The following is an 18990-nucleotide window of genomic DNA, read 5'->3' on the forward strand; positions in this document are numbered from 1 at the left end:
TGGAATCAAGTAGTAACCCAAAAAGTGTTAAACAAATCAAAATATATTTGAGATTCTTCAAAGTAGCCACCCTTTACCTTTGACAGCTTTGCACACTCTTGGCATTCTCTCAACCAGCTTCACCTGGAATGCTTTTCTAACAGTCTTGAAGGAGTTCCCACATATGCTGAGCACTTGTTGGCTGCTTTTCCTTCACTCTGCACTCCAACTCATCCCAAGCCATCTCATTTCGGTTAAGGTCGGGTGATTGTGGTGGCCAGATCATCTGATGCAGCACTCCACTTTCCTTCTTGCTCAAATAGCCCTTACACAGCCTGGAGGTGTGTTGGGTCATTGTCCTGTTGAAAAACAAATGATTGTCCCAGTAAGCACAAACCAGATGGGATGGCGTATAGAAAATAGTAAAAACAATGAAAAACCCTTGAATGAGTTGGTTTGTCCAAACTTTTGACTGGTACTATATACAGTAGCAGTTAAAAGTTTGGACAACATTTTTGGACCAACCTTCTCATTCAAGGGGTTTTCTTTATTTTTTTACTATTTTCTACATTGTAGAATAATAGTGAAGACATCAAAACTATGAAATAACAGATACGGAATCATGTAGTTACCAAAAAAAGTGTTAAACAAATCAAAATACATTTTATATTTGAGATTCTTCAAAGTAGCCACCCTTTGAAGAATCTAAAATCAAAAATATATTTGGATTTGTTTAACACTTTTTTTGGTAACTACATGATTCCGTATCTGTTATTTCATAGTTTTTCAAAACGGACAACACAATTGCTAAACCGTTTGGACTCTACAGATGTTTTTGTGAAAACCCTGCCCTGCAAGCTTCTAAAGAGGGAGAACAATTATATAACTGAAATAACCAGAAAAGTACCTTCCCTAAAGAAAATGTGTTTGCTAGATTTTTTAAAGTATTTATAGTTTTGAAATAAGTTCTAGTAGTGGTTGTGACTGCAGTAGTAATCGTAACTGGTTTGAATTGAAACGGTAGGTAGATGAAAAGATTGGATGATTGATTGATTGAGTTGATCAATAGGATAGCCTGATCATGTGAAAGTTGGTTTGGTGTCTAGCTTGAACAGTTCAAGATTTACAATTATTGTTGGTGGGTATTATATGCTAATTTATGCCAATTTAAATAGTTATCATTTATAATGTTTTGAAAATGTTAATGTTAGTTTTTTGTTGTTGGTTGAAATGGTTAAAGAACAGTAGCATTTAAAATGTCTACCACTGTGTTCATATGTTTGGCATTGAATCCATGAAGGGTTATGCTAATTAACATTGTTTATAGTTTATAAAAGTTTTAAGGAATTTGAAGTTAGGATAGCCTGAACGTTTTAAAGTTGGTCTTGTAGCATTGGCCAAAGAACAGGCAATTTTGAATACCAACTACTGTTTACTTATAGTTGGATCAGTTTGCCCATTTGGAGGTTGCTTTCTTGATAATAGCTTAAATCGTTTAAGCTCTTGAGCGGAAGGAAGAAGTCAAATAATACTAGAAAAGTTCACATAATTCACATAGTTATAGTTGATAAAGATTTTAAAGAATTTGAAGTTAGGATAACCTGAACGTTTAAGCTCTAGAGTGGGGGGGAGAAATCAAATAATGCTAATAATATGAGTATGTAAGAAATCTAGAGTTGTGCTTTGCCTTCAGCAAGCACATCTAACTACAAATAACATAAGCATTATTTTAGATTTTACTTAACCATAACCCTTTTCCTAAACTAGTTCTCCTAAACTGCTGTAAATTCTCATAAACCTGCTACGAAAAGTCAATTTGGACAAAAGCTGTATCCCTTCTAGACAAAACCGAGGTCTCCAAATCCCACCGGAAATTGTATATTGTCCCCGGAAGTTATGCTTTCTTTTTGTAGCCGTCTCAAGTGGGGAGCGTTCAAGATCGTCAATGTTTTTTTTATGCTGGTAATGTTTTGATCTATTCTGTTCGCTCTCTGCGTTGGAAGGAGATGAGAGAAATAGACTGAAACCTTGATTAATACCGTTTGAAACAGATACGGGTCTCAATGAGCCTTGCGCACAGTTTTGAGCGGAATTCTGAAGCCATTGACAAACTTGAATTATTCAAATTCTTGAACGTGCACCATGGTAACGTTTCGCGGAAGTGTAACGCAACAAAAAAGGAAATCAACGGAAATAGTTTTACGATAGCTAACAGAGAGTTTTGGAAAGTTAAACTATTTTCCAGTAGAAAGTAGTGCCTACCAGTGATGTAATATAAATTAGGTGAGTTAGTTGACCAGTTTATTAGACAGTCATACAGGGCCAAAGCAACGTAGCTAACGTTACTCTGAGCAGCACGATGCCTCTAGGCTAGCTGACTTTCGATGGCGCAGCTGTCATCAAACGACGTTACCAACAGACATTAGCTAGCTAGCCTACGACGTTGCCAGTAATTTCGGTTAGCCATGAATATGCTTTATATAAATTGTTAAGGGGTGCCCGCTGCCTTTCGGCGCTTCAAACTGATAGGCAAGCTAACTCATTGGATAACGATGAGTAACTTGAATATCGTGTCATACAGTAGTCAAGGTAAAACAATGGCATCTCAAGGCGCGTGTCTCAGGTAAGATTAAACGAAGAAAATCTGATAATCTCTGTATCAAAAAACATGTTAGTTGGAATGAGGGCTGGTGTCTTAAACTTTTGGAATAGGTGACATCAATTGAATTGAAGAAAGGATTAAACTGGAAGGTAAGGAAAAAGCCAAATCTATTCAAATGATCATTGCTATCCGGGATCCTTTGGACGTAGCCACCGGTAGACCGTGTCCTTCGCCCCCGCCTCTCAGGTACGGTTTTCTCCGGCTAGCTAACTAACAGGCATGGTGTCGCCCCAGCCTATGCTTTGCTAGTGGAACGCGGGGCGGCAAAAACTCAACAAGATTCAACCTGTCTCTAAATATTCTCTGAGGTATTTGTTTTGGTTTACCAGTTAAACCACCTCAAGTTCATATATATATTTTAAATTCATTCAGCAAAAGGCTTAAAATTAATCAAGGTTTAAAGTGAAAACTAAACTTAGATTAGAGGAATGATTTAATTTAACTAGGATTCATTTTTAAATGTAACAATTATTTAACTAACAATTATTTAACTAGGCAAGTCAGTTAAGAACAAATTCTTATTTACAATGACGGCCTACCGGGGAACAGTGGGTTAATTGCCTTGTTCAGGGGCAGAACGATAGATTTTTACCTTGTCAGCTCAGGGATTCGAGCCAGAAACCTTTCGGTTACTGGCCCAACCACCTGCCGCCCCCAATTAATGTAAAACTAGGTATAAAATTTGGTGCAACAAGATTAATCCATGTTGGTGCAACCCAACCTATATGTACAGCAATAGTTGAATGGACTAGAGTTACAGTGTACATATGAAATGGGTAAAGCAGTATGTTAACATTAATAAAGTGGCCAGTGTTCCATGTCCACAAGCATTTCTCTACACCTGCAATAACATCTGCTAAACATGTGTATGTGACCAATAACATTTTATTTGATGTCTATGTACATAGGGCAGCAGCCTCTAAGGTGCAGAGATGAATAACCGGGTGGTAGCCGGCTAGTGACAGTGACTAAGTTCAGGGCAGGGTACTGGGTGGAGTCCAGCTAGTGATGGCTATTTAACAGTTTAATGGCCTTGACATAGAAGCTGTTTTTCAGTCTCTCGGTCCCAGCTGTGATGCACCTGTACTGACCTCGCCTTCTGGATGACAGTGTGGTGAACAGATGTCCTGAAGGGCAGGCAGTGTGCTCCCGGTGATGCTTTGGGCTGACCGCATCACCCTTTCGAGTGCAGTTGCCGTACCAGGCGGTGTTACAACCCGACAGGATGCTCTCAATGGTGCCCACATTACAGCATTATTCTAAAATGGATAAATAATGGCCCCATCAATCTACACATAATAGCCCATAATGACAAAGCGAAAACACAGTTTTTTTCCTAAATGTTTGCTAATTTATTAAAAAATAAAACTACTTATTTAGATAAGTAGTCAGACCCTATGAGACTCAAGATTGAGCGGAAGCCGCTCCTCAGTAAAAAGCACACGACAGCCCTCTTGGAGTTTGCCAAAAGGCATCTAAAGGACTCTCAGACCATGATAAACAAGATTCTCTGGTCTGATGAAACCAAAGATTGAACTATTTGGCCTGAATGCCAAGCGTCACATCTGGAGGAAACCTGACACCATCCCTACAGTGAAGCATGGTGGTGGCAGCATCATGCTGTGGGGATGATTTTCAGTGGCAAGGACTAGGATCGAGGGAAAGATGAACCGAGCGAAGTACAGAGAGATCCTTGACTAAAACCTGCTCAGGACCTCAGACTGGGGCGAAGGTTCACCTTCCAACGGGACAACGACCCTAAGCACACAGCCAAGACAACGCAAGTGTGGCTTCGGGACAAGTCTCAATGTCCTTGAGTCGCCCAGCCTGAGGCCAGACTTGAACTTGATCAAACATCTCTGGAGAGACCTGAAAATACCTGTGCAGCGACGCTCCCCATCCAACCTGACAGAGCTTGAGAGGATCTGCAGAGGATGGGAGAAATACCCCAAATACAGGTGTGCCTAGCTTACCCAAGAAGACTCAAGGCTGTAATCGCTGCCAAAGGTTCTTCAACAAAGTAATGAGTAAAGGGTCTGAATACTTATCTAAATGTGATATTTCAATGTTTTATTTTTTATAATTGTGCATTTAAAAAAAAAAAAAACGTTTTGCTTTGTCATTATGGGTATTGTGTGTAGATTGATGTGGAAAATGTGGAAAAAGTCGAGGGGTCTGAATAGTTTCCGAATGCGTTGTAAATTGCACGCGCACCAAAACCATGTTTTTACAGGTGGTTTAAATCACTATGAATTAGGGGGGAAATCAGGTTGCATGCACTGTTGAAACTAACACGTTTTTTTTTTTACACTTGGAAACTGGAGATTCTTTACATCACTGGTTAGAGAACAACCTGCAAAAGTGATGCATTTTGATTTGAGGGTCGCCAAAACAATGAGAAATGCAACACTTATTAGTCAACTCATATCGATATATCACGTTGAAATCAATTGCGTTAAAGAGGGGGGAGATGAGGTTGCACATCCTGTTAAATATCAAGGCTCAAAAGCAAACCCGTTGTTACTATGTCAATTTGCGTAGCCATGTCAGCAAATGACTGCTGTCTAAAAACACACATCCGATTTGATAACTTGCTGTTTCGACTGTATTCCAAAACTGATTTGAAGAACAACCTGGATTTCACGGTTGGGATGGTGTTTTCGGGTTGCAAGCCTCCCCCTTTTTTCCTCTAAACACAACGATGGTCATTATGGCCAAACAGTTCTATTATTGTTTCATCAGACCAGAGGACATTTCTCCAAAAAGTACTCTCTTTGTCCCCATGTGCAGTTGCAAACCGTAGTCTGGCTTTTTTATGGCGGTTTTGGAGCAGTGGCTTCTTCCTAGCTGAGCGGCCTTTCAGGTTATGTCGATATAGGGCTTGTTTTACTGTGGATATAGATACCTTTGTACCTGTTTCCTCCAACATCTTCACAAGGTCCTTTGCTGTTGTTCTGGGAGTAATTTGCACTTGTTGGGCATCTCCGGCGCGGCCCACGCTTGGATTGCGTCCTACCTGACAGGTCGCTCCTACCAGGTGGCGTGGCGAGAATCTGTCTCCTCACCACGTGTTCTCACCACTGGTGTCCCCCAGGGCTCGGTTCTAGGCCCTCTCCTATTCTCGCTATACACCAAGTCACTTGGCTCTGTCATAACCTCACATGGTCTCTCCTATCATTGCTATGCAGACGACACACAATTAATCTTCTCCTTTCCCCCTTCTGATGACCAGGTGGCGAATCGCATCTCTGCATGTCTGGCAGACATATCAGTGTGGATGACGGATCACCACCTCAAGCTGAACCTCGGCAAGACGGAGCTGCTCTTCCTCCCGGGGAAGGACTGCCCGTTCCATGATCTCGCCATCACGGTTGACAACTCCATTGTGTCCTCCTCCCAGAGCGCTAAGAACCTTGGCGTCATCCTGGACAACACCCTGTCGTTCTCAACTAACATCAAGGCGGTGGCCCGTTCCTGTAGGTTCATGCTCTACAACATCCGCAGAGTACGACCCTGCCTCACACAGGAAGCGGCGCAGGTCCTAATCCAGGCACTTGTCATCTCCCGTCTGGATTACTGCAACTCGCTGTTGGCTGGGCTCCCTGCCTGTGCCATTAAACCTCTACAACTCATCCAGAACGCCGCAGCCCGTCTGGTGTTCAACCTTCCCAAGTTCTCTCACGTCACCCCGCTCCTCCGCTCTCTCCACTGGCTTCCAGTTGAAGCTCGCATCCGCTACAAGACCATGGTGCTTGCCTACGGAGCTGTGAGGGGAACGGCACCTCAGTACCTTCAGGCTCTGATCAGGCCCTACACCCAAACAAGGGCACTGCGTTCATCCACCTCTGGCCTGTTCGCCTCCCTACCACTGAGGAAGTACAGTTCCCGCTCAGCCCAGTCAAAACTGTTCGCTGCTCTGGCCCCCCAATGGTGGAACAAACTCCCTCACGACGCCAGGACAGCGGAGTCAATCACCACCTTCCGGAGACACCTGAAACCCCACCTCTTTAAGGAATACCTAGGATAGGATAAAGTAATCCTTCTGACCGCCCCCCCCTTAAAAGATTTAGATGCACTATTGTAAAGTGGCTGTTCCACTGGATGTCATAAGGTGAATGCACCAATTTGTAAGTCGCTCTGGATAAGAGCGTCTGCTAAATGACTTAAATGTAAATGTTTTACTGTGGATATAGATACTTTTGTACCAGCATCTTCACCAGGTCTTTTGCTGTTCTGGGATTGATTTGCACTTTTCGCACGTCTCCTTCCTGAGCGGTATGACAGCTGCGTGGTCCCATGGTGTTTATACTTGTGTACTATTGTTTGTACAGATGAACGTGGTACCTTCAGGCGTTTGGAAATTGCTCCCAAGGATGAACCAGACTTGTTAAGGTCTACAATTTTTTTCTTGGCTGATTTTCCCATGATGTCAAGCAAAGAGGCACTGAGTTTGAAAGTAGGCCTTGAAATACATCCACAGGTACACCTCCAATTGACTCAAATTATGTCAATTAGCCTATCAGAAGCTTCTAAAGCCATGGTGGCATTTTCTGGAATTTTCCAAGCTGTTTAAACTTAGTGTATGTAAACTTCTGACCCACTAGAATTGTGATATTGTGATAAGTGAAATAATGTCTGTGAACAATTGTTGGAAAAATGACTGTGTCATGCACAAAGTAGATGTCCTAACCGACTGGCCAAAATGATTGTTTGTTAAAACCTCTTTGGGCTCTCTTTGGCCAAAATCCTGTGAAATTGCAGAACGCGAAATTCAAAATATTAAACATTCATGAAAATACAAGTGTCATCGTTTAAAAGCTTAACTTCTTGTTAATTCAGCCGCTTTGTCAGATGTCAAAAAGGCTTTACATGCGATTATCTGAGGACATCGCCCCGCGTACAAAAGCATTACAAACATTTTCCAAACAAGCAGAGGCATCACAAAAGTCAGAAATAGCGATAAAATAAATCACTTACCTTTGAAGATCTTCCTCTGTTTGCAATCACAAGGGTCCCATCTACATAACAAATGGTCCTTTTGTTCGATAAAGTCCTTCTTTATATCCGAAAAGGGCAGTTTAGTTGGCGCGCTTGACTCAGTAATCCACTGGTTTCCCTCGTTCAAAATGCATACAAATGAATCCCAAAAGTTACCAATAAACTTAGGCTAAACAAGTCAAACAACGTTTCTAATCAGTCCTCAGGTACCCTAATATGTAAATATACAATTTAAGACAGAATAGTATGTTCATTACCGGAGATAAATAACGAAGTGCTCACCCTCACCGACACGCGCCACAATACTACAGCCAAAATGGGAGCCAACTAGAAAAACGACGAATTCTAGCTCATTTTTCAAAAAACAAGCCTGAAACTCTTTCTAAAGACTGTTGACATCTGCCGGAAGCCCTAGGAACTGCAATCTGGGAGGTATTCCTTTGATATTCCCATAGACAGGCATTTTAAATGGTGTCACCCCTCCCCCCCCCAAAAAAAATCCGTATGGATTCTCCTCGGGTTTTCGCCTGCTATATCAGTTTTGTTATACTCACAGACATTATTTTAACAGTTTTGGAAACTTTAGAGTGGATAGAAAAATCCTACCAATTATATGCATGTCCTAGCTTCAGGGCCTGAGTAACATGCAGTTTACTTTGGGCACGTCATTCATCCAAACTTCCGATTACTGCCCCCTAGCCTTAAGAAGTTTTAACAAGAAATTTGTGGAGTGGTCGAAAAACGAGTTTTAATGACTCCAACCTAAGTGTATGTAAACTTCCGACTTCAACTCATACACTGCTCAAAAAAATAAAGGGAACACTAAAATAACACATCCTAGATCTGAATGAATGAAATATTCTTATTAAATACTTTTTTCTTTACATAGTTGAATGTGCTGACAACAAAATCACACAAAAATTATCAATGGAAATCAAATTTATCAACCCATGGAGGTCTGGATTTGGAGTCACACTCAAAATTAAAGTGGAAAACCACACTACAGGCTGATCCAACTTTGATGTAATGTCCTTAAAACAAGTCAAAATGAGGCTCAGTAGTGTGTGTGGCCTCCACGTGCCCGTATGACCTCCCTACAACGCCTGGGCATGCTCCTGAAGGGGTTGGCGGATGGCCTCCTGAGGGATCTCCTCCCAGACCTGGACTAAAGCATCCGCCAACTCCTGGACAGTCTGTGGTGCAACGTGGCGTTGGTGGATGGAGCGAGACATGATGTCCCAGATGTGCTCAATTGGATTCAGGTCTGGGGAACGGGCGGGCCAGTCCATAGCATCAATGCCTTCCTCTTGCAGGAACTGCTGACACACTCCAGCCACATGAGGTCTAGCATTGTCTTGCATTAGGAGGAACCCAGGGCCAACCGCACCAGCATATGGTCTCACAAGGGGTCTGAGGATCTCATCTAGGTACCTAATGGCAGTCAGGCTACCTCTGGCGAGCACATGGAGGGCTGTGCGGCCCCCCCAAAGAAATGCCACCCCACACCATGACTGACCCACCGCCAAACCGGTCATGCTGGAGGATGTTGTAGGCAGCAGAACGTTCTCCACGGCGTCTCCAGACTCTGTCACGTGCTCAGTGTGAACCTGCTTTCATCTGTGAAGAGCACAGGGCGCCAGTGGCGAATTTGCCAATCTTGGTGTTCTCTGGCAAATGCCAAACGTCCTGCACGGTGTTGGGCTGTAAGCACAACCCCCACCTGTGGACGTCGGGCCCTCATACCACCCTCATGGAGTCTGTTTCTGACCGTTTGAGCAGACACATGCACATTTGTGGCCTGCTGGAGGTCAAATGATTGGCATCTTACATTCAAACAATGAATCCTGATCTAGGATAACTTTTAAAACATGAAATTATTTGGCTTGCTCTAAAAGGTTTTGGCTGGTTTTGCTCCTCCTGATCCTCCTTGCACAAAGGCGGAGGTAGCGGTCCTGCTGCTGGGTTGTTGCCCTCCTACGGCCTCCTCCACATCTCCTGATGTACTGGCCTGTCTCCTGGTAGCGCCTCCATGCTCTGGACACTACGCTGACAGACACAGCAAACCTTTTTGCCACAGCTCGCATTGATGTGCCATCCTGGATGAACTGCACTACCTGAGCCACTTGCGTGGGTTCTAGACTCCGTCTCATGCTACCACTAGAGTGAGAGCACCGCCAGCATTCAAAAGTGACCAAAACATCAGCCAGGAAGCATAGGAACTGAGAAGTGGTCTGTGGTCACCACCTGCAGAATCACTCCTTTTTTGGGGGTGTCTTGCTAATTGCCTATAATTTCCACCTTTTGTCTATTCCATTTGCACAACAGCATGTGAAATTTATTGTCAATCAGTGTTGCTTCCTAAGTGGACAGTTTGATTTCATAGAAGTGTGATTGACTTGGAGTTACATTGTGTTGTTTAAGTGTTCCCTTTATTTTTTTGAGCAGTGTATATATATATATATATAAATCGTCCGATTTAATCGGTATCGGCTTTTTTTGGTCCTCCAATAATCGGTATCGGCTTTTTTTGGTCCTCCAATAATCGTTATCGGCGTTGAAAAATCAAAATCGGTCGACCTCTATATTGGAGTGGCCATCACAAAGCCCTGACCTCAATTCTGGAAGGGGCGGCAGGTAGCCTAGTAACTTGTAACCGAAAGGTTACAAGTTAGACTTGTAACCGAAAGGTTGCAAGATCGAATCCCCGAGCTGACAAGGTAACAGTCTGTCGTTCTGCCCCTGAACAAGGCAGTTAACCCACTAGGCCGTCATTGAAAATAAGAATTTGTTCTTAACTGACTTGCCTAGTTAAATAAAGGTAAAATAAATAAAATAAAATCCGATAGAAAATTTGTGGGCAGAACTGAGAAAGCGTGTGTGAGCAAGGAAGCCTACAAACCTGACTCAGTTACACCAGCTCTGTCAGGAGGAATGGGCCAAAATTCACCCAACTTATTGTGGGAAGCTACCCGAAACATTTGAAATAAATCTTTCTCTCTACTATTATTCTGACATTTCACATTCTTAAAATAAAGTGGTGATCCTAACTGACAGGGAATTTGTACTAGGATTAAATGTCAGGAATTGTGAAAAACTGAGTTTAAATGTATTTGGCTAAGGTGTATGTAAACTTCCGATTTCAACTGTGTGTGTGTATATATATGAAATGTGAATACAATACAGCTCAGTATTTGTATTATTTATATTATACAGTCTTTTTTGATAATCTTTATCAAGGGTGCCAATAACATTTCTGTCGTTATTGCATATACTAAATTTCTTAGCTCTCCATCAAATGGTGTGGTGGACTGAGCGTTTGAATTTAAAGGTAGACTCAGCGTTATGACGTAGATGCAGAAAATCAACATCATAGGTGGTCAATTTCCGCAACAACTAAGAGTGTTGAAGGGTGAGGCTCATCTTCTCTGCTGTTTTGGTCCTCTTGCGCAGATACTGTGTGTGACTGTGAGAGCGAAGTTTCAATATCTGCGGTGCTGCTCGTGGCAATGTCTTTTCACTGAGTCTACCTGTTATTAAGTGCCTTTTATAGTGCCACCTGTGGGCCGTTCAGTTCTGGGATTGGCTGTTTCACTTGTATGCCCATTTGTATAACCTTTTTGACAATCTGGGCTTGAGATGCAAGGAGAATCACACAAAAACAATAAGGCTTGGCTCTTTAATAATAAGAATACATGGGATTTATATAATATTTTCCAAGGCCCCTAAGATATTTTAGATAGTATCAAAGAACCACAAGAAACAGAAATCTATACAAAAACAATGCCAAAAACAATCTCAGAAAGAGAGAATTATTAAAGGAAAAGTAGGGAGTAGGGCTTTCAAGGAAAGGGTGTGATGTGTCAGTGTATGAGTGAGTGACTGTTGTATTGAATACATCCAAATCTAACTGCATTGATTTGTTCTCAATTAAGAGGTGGCCTGTATTGTATTGAACACAGGCCTAACCTTCTTAAGGGAAAGATTGGTAAATCTTTCTCTCGAGAGTTTAACTGTCTAAAGTTTTGAATTACCTGGTGTCTTGCTGTGAAATGTTTATATATATTTTATTTTTCCTTTTCAGTGGGACAGGTGTCTTTTACCAAGCGATGCCAGCTGTGGGAACCAATGGGAGAACTGTTATGAATCTAATCCCTGTTCAAAAAGTCAACGGACAGTTTGTTCGATCACCAACGGGCACTATAAAGGACATTGCTGAAACTAAACGAGATTATACCTCGAATGTTCCATCAATTTCGAAGAGTAACATATCTATTTCGGGACCCACAGCTAAAGAACAATTTGTGAATAAAAGGCCATTTTACGCGAGTACCTCTCCAAATCCAGCCAATCTGACAGGAATATATCCTTCAGTGCGCATCCAGACTCCAATAGTAACAACAAAAGTTGCCCAAAGTGCAGGATCCTTGACATCACCAGAGTTTACCTGTGGGAACACATTTGGCCTAACACTTATAAATAAGAAAAAGCTGCCAGTCACTGTGAAATCCCCAGCGCTTCCAAATGGACAATACCTTCAAATTCCACCTAATGCACAAGTCAAAACCCTCCCAGCATCCGCACTCCCCCCAGCCATAAAGAGACAGATATTTACTTCATCAACGACCTGTGCCTCAAATTCACCAATGGTTCTTTATGTGTCCCCTGTCCAAACCATGAAGCATAATTATGTACCAACATCTCCGAAATCAGCCCCTTCACTCAGCCGACTTCCAAGGTCATCTGGCCAAACACTTTCTACATGCTCTTCAACAGGCTCAAGACAGTGTTCTATTACTGCCAAGGATGGCAAAAGACTGGTCACTCCTATTAAGTGGGTGATTGAGGAGGCGGATGGCTTACCTGCTCCATGCCGTGTTCCTGTGAATTCATCTTCTATGACCTCAGATATCCTGAAAACTGTGGCAGAGATGGAAAAAGCCAGCAAAACGTGTGATCACACAGCAAAAAACTATTCAACTTCCCAAGAGGGTCAGACAAAAATTGGACAAGAGAAGGACAATGCCTTAGTGATGTACAATGGGAAGGTGTATTTTGTAGCTAACAAAACCCCTGAGCTTTGTAACAGACCATCAAAACCCTTGGAGGCCAGTAGGAGCATGGGTACCTCCTCTACGCAGGCAAAGGAAAATGTTGGATTCAATCAGAGAATCAGCTTACCGCCCTCCCTACCCTTGTGCTCCTCATCTGGGTCACAATTGTCAAATAAAACCAGACCAGACGCAAAACACATTGTCATACCAGATGAAATCATTGACCTCTGTGACGATGATTCCCAGGATGACCTCACATGCCAGGCAATATCAACAAGAGATGTAACAAGGCAACTTTTCAGACAGTCTGAAATTGATGAGGACGAAGACTCCAATGTAATATTTGTCTCATACCTTCCACCCAAAGCGGTGCCTAAAGTAGGTGAAGGAGAAATGTCTCATATGCTGGATGACTTCGGAGCTGGACAAGAAATGGTACGTAGTCAAAATAATTTGAATGGCCAGGTAGTGGATAGTCAGAACAATGTATCTGGCCTTTCAATAGAAAGGTGTCAGAATGTTGGTACTGCCCACGACATGGCAGACTGTCAAGGTATTGCAACAGGCCAAGAGTTGAACTCCCGTCAGCAAAACATCACTGGTCAGGATTGGAAAAGACTGCACATGGAAGGATTTTATGGCAGTGCAACTGGACTCCGAATTGAGAACATTCAGAGTGGTGCCACCACCCAAGAAATGGGGAACATCCAGAATGATGCCACTGACCAAAGCATTGGAAATAGTCAGCACAATGCCTCCACTCAAGAAATGGAGAACATTCCTGAATGCACCGCTCTCCAAACAGAAATGGAGACACACAAAAAAAAGGTACGACAACCCACTATTCACATAACTACATGATCAGTAGGATAGCTAATAAGGTAAACTCTCAAGGGCCAAGTTTTTCTAAACTTTTAATCTTGATCATTCCCAAATTTCAGAGCTCATCAGATCCCATTCCTGAGCAGCAGACTTCCATGTTGGACCAGGAATCCCTGGGAACTTGTGATCGCCTGCTGAAACAGATGTTTGGGATCACATCTGATGTGCAGATATGTTTGAAGAGGATAGATTCTAAGCCCAAGGCTAACCCTAAGGTGTTTCCTCAGATTGGGACCACAAACAAACGTACCATAGAGGCTATTCGCAAATTGTTACAGAGATCAATATTTGTGACGAAAAAGAGGGTACATAATGAAACACAGGTAAATTATAATCTTCTACTTTTCTAAAGCTTTCTAATGGATTTTGTACTGTATATTGATGTTGCCTATTAGATTGTCTCCAAACTCAACTTTGGCAAAGTCCACATTGTTTTACCATTCATTAGAACAGTATTTTCCAAGATGCTAAACTCAGCAAAAAAGAAACTTCCCTTTTTCAGGACCCTTGTCTTTCAAAGATAATTCGTAAAAATCCAAATAACTTCACAGATCTTCATTGTAAAGGGTTTAAACACTGTTTCCCATGCTTGTTCAGTGAACCATAAACAATTAATGAACATGCACCTGTGGAACGGTCGTTAAGACACTAACAGCTTACAGACGGTAGGCAATTAAGGTCACAGTTATGAAAACTTAGGACACTAAAGAGGCCTTCCTACTGACGCTGAAAAACACCAAAGACAGATGCCCAGGGTCCCTGCTCATCTGCTTGAACGTGCCTTAGGCATGCTGCAAGGAGGCATGAGGACTGCAGATGTGGCCAGGGAAATAAATTGCGATGTCCGTACTGTGAGACGCCTAAGACAGCGCTACAGGGAGACAGGACGGACAGCTGATCGTTCTCGCAGTGGCAGACCACAGACCACTGCACAGGATCGGTACATCCAAAAATCACACCTGCGGGACAGGTACAGGATGGCAACAACAACTGCCCGAGTTACTCCAGGAATGCACAATCCCTCCATCAGTGTTCAGACTGTCCACAATTGGCTGAGAGAGGCTGGATTGAGGGCTTGTAGGCCTGTTGTAAGGCAGTTTCCTCACCAGACATCACCGGCAACAACGTCGCCTATGGGCACAAACCCACCGTCGCTGGACCAGACAGGACTGAAAAAGTGCTATTCACCGACGAGTCGCGGTTTTGTCTCACCAGGGGTGATGGTCAAATTCGCGTTTATCGTCGAAGGAATGAGCGTTACACCGAGGCCTGTACTCGGAGCGGGATCGATTTGGAGGTGGAGGGTCCGTCATGGTCTGGGGCGGTGTGTTACAGCATCATCGGACTGAGCTTGTTGTCATTGCAGGCAATCTCAAAGCTGTGCGTTACAGGGAAGGCATCCTCCTCCCTCATGTGGTACCCTTCCTGCAGGCTCATCCTGACATGACTCTCCAGAATGACAATGCCACCAGCCATACTGCTTGTTCTGTGTGTGATTTCCTGGAAGACAGGAATGTCAGTGTTCTGCCATGGCCAGCGAAGAGCCCAGATCTCAATCCCATTGAGCATGTCTGGGACCTGTTGGATCGGAGGGTGGGGGCTAGGGCCATTCCCCCCCAGAAATGTCCGGGAACTTGCAGGTGCCTTGGTGGAAGAGTGGGGTAATATCTCACAGCATGAACTGGCAAATCTGGTGCAGTCCATGAGGAGGAGATGCACTGCAGTACTTAATGCAGCTGGTGGCCAAACCAGATACTGACTGTTACTTTTGATTTTGACCCCCCCCCCCTTTGTTCAGGGACACATTATTCCATTTCTGTTAGTCACATGTCTGTGAAACTGATTCAGTTTATGTCTCAGTTGTTGAATCTTGTTATGTTCATACAAATATTTACACATGTTAAGTTTGCTGAAAATAAACGTAGTTGACAGTGAGAGGGCGTTTCTTTTTTTGCTGAGTTTATTACTGTATTTTCCACTCTGAAATTAAAAACATTGTTTTCTCACAGGTCTCTGCCACAAGGAACAATGATAGTTGCCCAAAAAATGCTAAAAGGCAGAAAATAGAAAAAGTTGAAAATGCATTTAAAAGTTCAGAAAACCCAGAGCCCCTTACCAGTCAAACTCCTCAGCTGGACATGCAGCCCCTTACCAGTCAAACTCCTCAGCTGGACATGCAGCCCCTTACCAGTCAAACTCCTCAGCTGGACATGCAGCCCCTTACCAGTCAAACTCCTCAGCTGGACATGCAGCCCCTTACCAGTCAAACTCCTCAGCTGGACATGCAGCCCCTTACCAGTCAAACTCCTCAGTTGATATTGCAGCCCCTTACCAGTCAAACTCCTCAGCTGGACATGTTATTTGATGGTGAACAGATAGTTGTTTATGAGGAACCGACTGTCAATTATTTTACAGATGAAACAGTTGTCCCTTCCAAACCTCTGCCAGATCTCGATCTGGTGCATATTTCAAAACGAAGCTCAAACTCACCCGTTTCATCTGTCCACCCACAAACAAACACTGAAGCTATGGATTGCGCTCCTAGGCCCTGCTGTGGTACAGCAAGCAACATAAAGCCAAACTCTAGAAGAAGGGGAAAGGGGAGAAGATGCACTGCATGTCCATGTGAGGTGACTGGAACACAAGTCAAAGCAATGAGCACATCATCCACTTCACAAGAGGAGCCTGATTCATCTAAACCACCAAACACCAGGTCCTCAGGGAACCGTACCAGTGCAGTTGCAGAGTCGACTAAACAAAAGGGGAGAAAGTCCACAAAGGCTCAAGCGAAAGATAAAGAGCCAGCATCTATGGAGATCCAATGTCCTTCAACTATGAGTGAGCAGGGAAGTAGTACAGCTGGAGAGATCCCAACCAGTTATCTCTGCTCTACAGCACCCATGGACCCTGAAGAAATCAAGCGTCATGAGAGAATCAAACGACTGAAAGATCTCTTGAAGGAGAAGGAAGCGGCTCTTGAGATGATTAGAAAGAACATGAGCTGAGTTTGAGAGGATGGAATCACTTTTCAAATTCCATAATGTATCTCACAACTTTAGCCTTATAGAACTCTTATCCATCATATTTATGTAATTTAAGTTTTATTCACTGCAGGAAATTAATAAACTTATTTTCAGTATTGAATGTTTAATTCCAAAATACAATAATTTCAGTATTGAAATGTAACTGTCCTGTTTTCCCCAGTGGATAAGGGTAGTGAGAGAATATATTGATGCATTGACTAAGCATCTTAAGATGTTTTAGAAAATATTTACATTTTACAGACTAGCATTTTCTGATGTTTGTATTTCTGTTTCATCAAGCTTTTGCTGTTTTCTATATTTGTTCTGCAAAGATGGATCACAATGCCATCTTCAAACTGCATAAAGATACTTGTTGGCTTCCTTAAGAGTCATTTATTTTTTAATGTAATATTTACATTTGGTTAGTAGGCATAAGTGTTTTTCTGTCTGTAAATGAAAATACTGTAACTCAAAACATTTAATAAATCATGTGTACTGCTCTTGAGATGAGCAATTGCATGCTCTTCTCTCCTTGTCTCCTCCAAAATCCATTGGATGAAAAAGCCAGATGTCCCTCCCCTCTGAGCTTCTGCTCCAATGGGTTTTGAGAAGGAGACGAGACTTCATCTCCAAGGACATCATCCTGACAATTTACCAACACCGGGGGCGCACCACAGCAGCAGTCAAAGCCTATGACCAATGGGACCCGCATCTACTGGCACAACCATTTGCAAAAAACATGGCCTTTCAAGGCAGTCTGCAGGTCTTTGGACCGTTGTACTGGAACAAGCTGGACTTATCCACACGAGAGCTATCTAGCATGTCCACCTTCAAAAGAGCAGTACATATAGCTGTAACGTGAGCGTGGTTTTGTATGTAGGCTACCGCATATGATGTGTATGCTGTGATTTTAGATGTGCTTTTGTATGTATCCCTTTGTATGTATGCCAATGGGTATGCTGTATATGTTTTTATTGATTCTATGGAACCCAGGACTCCCTGGAAAACACTGGCAATTGCTACGGAGTGGCTTTTTGTAATGACATTGCATTTGTAAGCACTATCAAAATAGTTTACAGAGAATGCAAAAAAAAATCTGAAGTAATGCACACAAGTTTAGGGCTAAGCTATACAGTTTCACTGCCTCTAATTTTGAAAACAGCCTTTCTCATAGTCACAGGAAGTTACCACAGCAGTGAATTATCTGTGTGAAGCCAGCATCAATAAGGAACATTAAGGCTGGGATTAAATTGGTTATAACATGAAAAAGCACATACCAAGATGTGTGTAATAATACCATTTGATTAGAATCAGAAGCAACTGTGGAAAATACATTGAAATCCCATTATGTCTATTACACACTATGGCGAAGACCATCTGTATTTTATTTCATAACTTGGTTTATTATACTATACACAAGTAGCACAGTGCCATTGAGGCAATCTCCATTTTGAAGTAGTCCATTTCTTCTTACTACTTCTATGAGTTGGCAACATAGAGAATGATAGAGGCCTCTAGTGGCCAAAAGGCTGTATTAGCATGGGCAGCGGCATTGCGGGTTTCCACCTATTTAATGTAGTCAACTGGGTGGGCCTTCCAACTTCATTGGCTGATCCCTCCTGGTAACCCTGTTGGAGTCATGTTCAACCGGGTCATCCAGAGGGATCAGCCAATCGTGAAGAAGAAAATTGACTACTTAAAAATGGAGATTGCCTCAATGGCACTGCCCATGCTGTCAAAGACACTATAATGTCACAGATACAAAGATGAGTCCTCTATCTCTATGGTTTGCAAACAAACAATGGGTATAATTCATTGGCTGATCCCTCTGATGGAATCGTGTGATCCTTCCTTAACCCATCGGAAGTCCCATCCAGCTGACTACTTTAAAATGGTGGAAGCCCTCAATGGCGATGTCCATGCCAAAATGGGTTTTAGCCATCTAGAGTCCTTTACCTATGGTGATACCCGAGTTTCCCACTTGGAAAGTATCAGAATCAACCAATGGGAAGCATTTCTGACTTGTAATAAAAGTAGAAAGTGTTGCTGGACAATATGTGAAATTCTGACTGTGTGTTCACAATATGCACATGAATGTGGTTCCGTGTGACTCAGTTGGTAGAGCATGGCGCTTGCAAGCCAGGTTTGTGGGTTCGAGTCCCATGGGGGACCAGTACGAAAATGTGTGCACTCACTACTGTAAGACCGTCTGCTAAATGACTGAAACATGAATGGTTGGAGCATACATGTTGGGCTATACAAAGTTGCCTGCATAGACACTATATCTATGGTTGCATGTACCAGAGATTTTCTGGACATGATGTCTCAATAAAGGGCATTCATTCCATAGAATTAGGAATTTGATTAAATGTAACGGGATCTCTGGTTCATTCAT

At 42.7% G+C, this 18990-nt stretch overlaps 1 protein-coding gene across 3 annotated transcripts; it reads left to right on the plus strand.

The window, feature by feature from the left end:
- Positions 1-1924: 1924 nt before the first annotated feature.
- LOC139542118 (serine-rich adhesin for platelets-like) lies at positions 1925-18644 on the plus strand. 3 transcript variants are annotated; one of them, XM_071347174.1, is made up of 4 exons: positions 1959-2602; positions 11721-13518; positions 13632-13895; positions 15582-18644. In XM_071347174.1, the coding sequence occupies exons 1-4, from the start codon at positions 2532-2534 to the stop codon at positions 16575-16577; spliced, it is 3129 nt and encodes a 1042-aa protein (XP_071203275.1). In that variant the 5' UTR covers positions 1959-2531; the 3' UTR covers positions 16578-18644. The 3 variants fall into 3 exon arrangements, with proteins under 3 accessions (XP_071203277.1, XP_071203275.1, XP_071203276.1); XM_071347175.1 differs by having other exon boundaries at positions 1959-2262; XM_071347176.1 differs by lacking the exons at positions 11721-13518; positions 13632-13895; positions 15582-18644 and adding an exon at positions 5874-7442 and having other exon boundaries at positions 1925-2602.
- The last annotated feature ends 346 nt before the right edge of the window (positions 18645-18990 follow it).

The sequence above is a fragment of the Salvelinus alpinus genome, chromosome 17, assembly GCF_045679555.1.
Source record: "Salvelinus alpinus chromosome 17, SLU_Salpinus.1, whole genome shotgun sequence".
Lineage (NCBI taxonomy): Eukaryota > Metazoa > Chordata > Actinopteri > Salmoniformes > Salmonidae > Salvelinus > Salvelinus alpinus.

Coding starts and splice junctions, on each gene's coding strand:
- LOC139542118 (XM_071347174.1), top strand. CDS start 2,532: ATGAGTAACTTGAATATCGTGTCATACAGTAGTCAAGGTAAAACAATG. Junction 2,603..11,720: donor TCTCAAGGCGCGTGTCTCAG/GTAAGATTAAAC, acceptor TTTCCTTTTCAG/TGGGACAGGTGTCTTTTACC. Junction 13,896..15,581: donor GGGTACATAATGAAACACAG/GTAAATTATAAT, acceptor GTTTTCTCACAG/GTCTCTGCCACAAGGAACAA.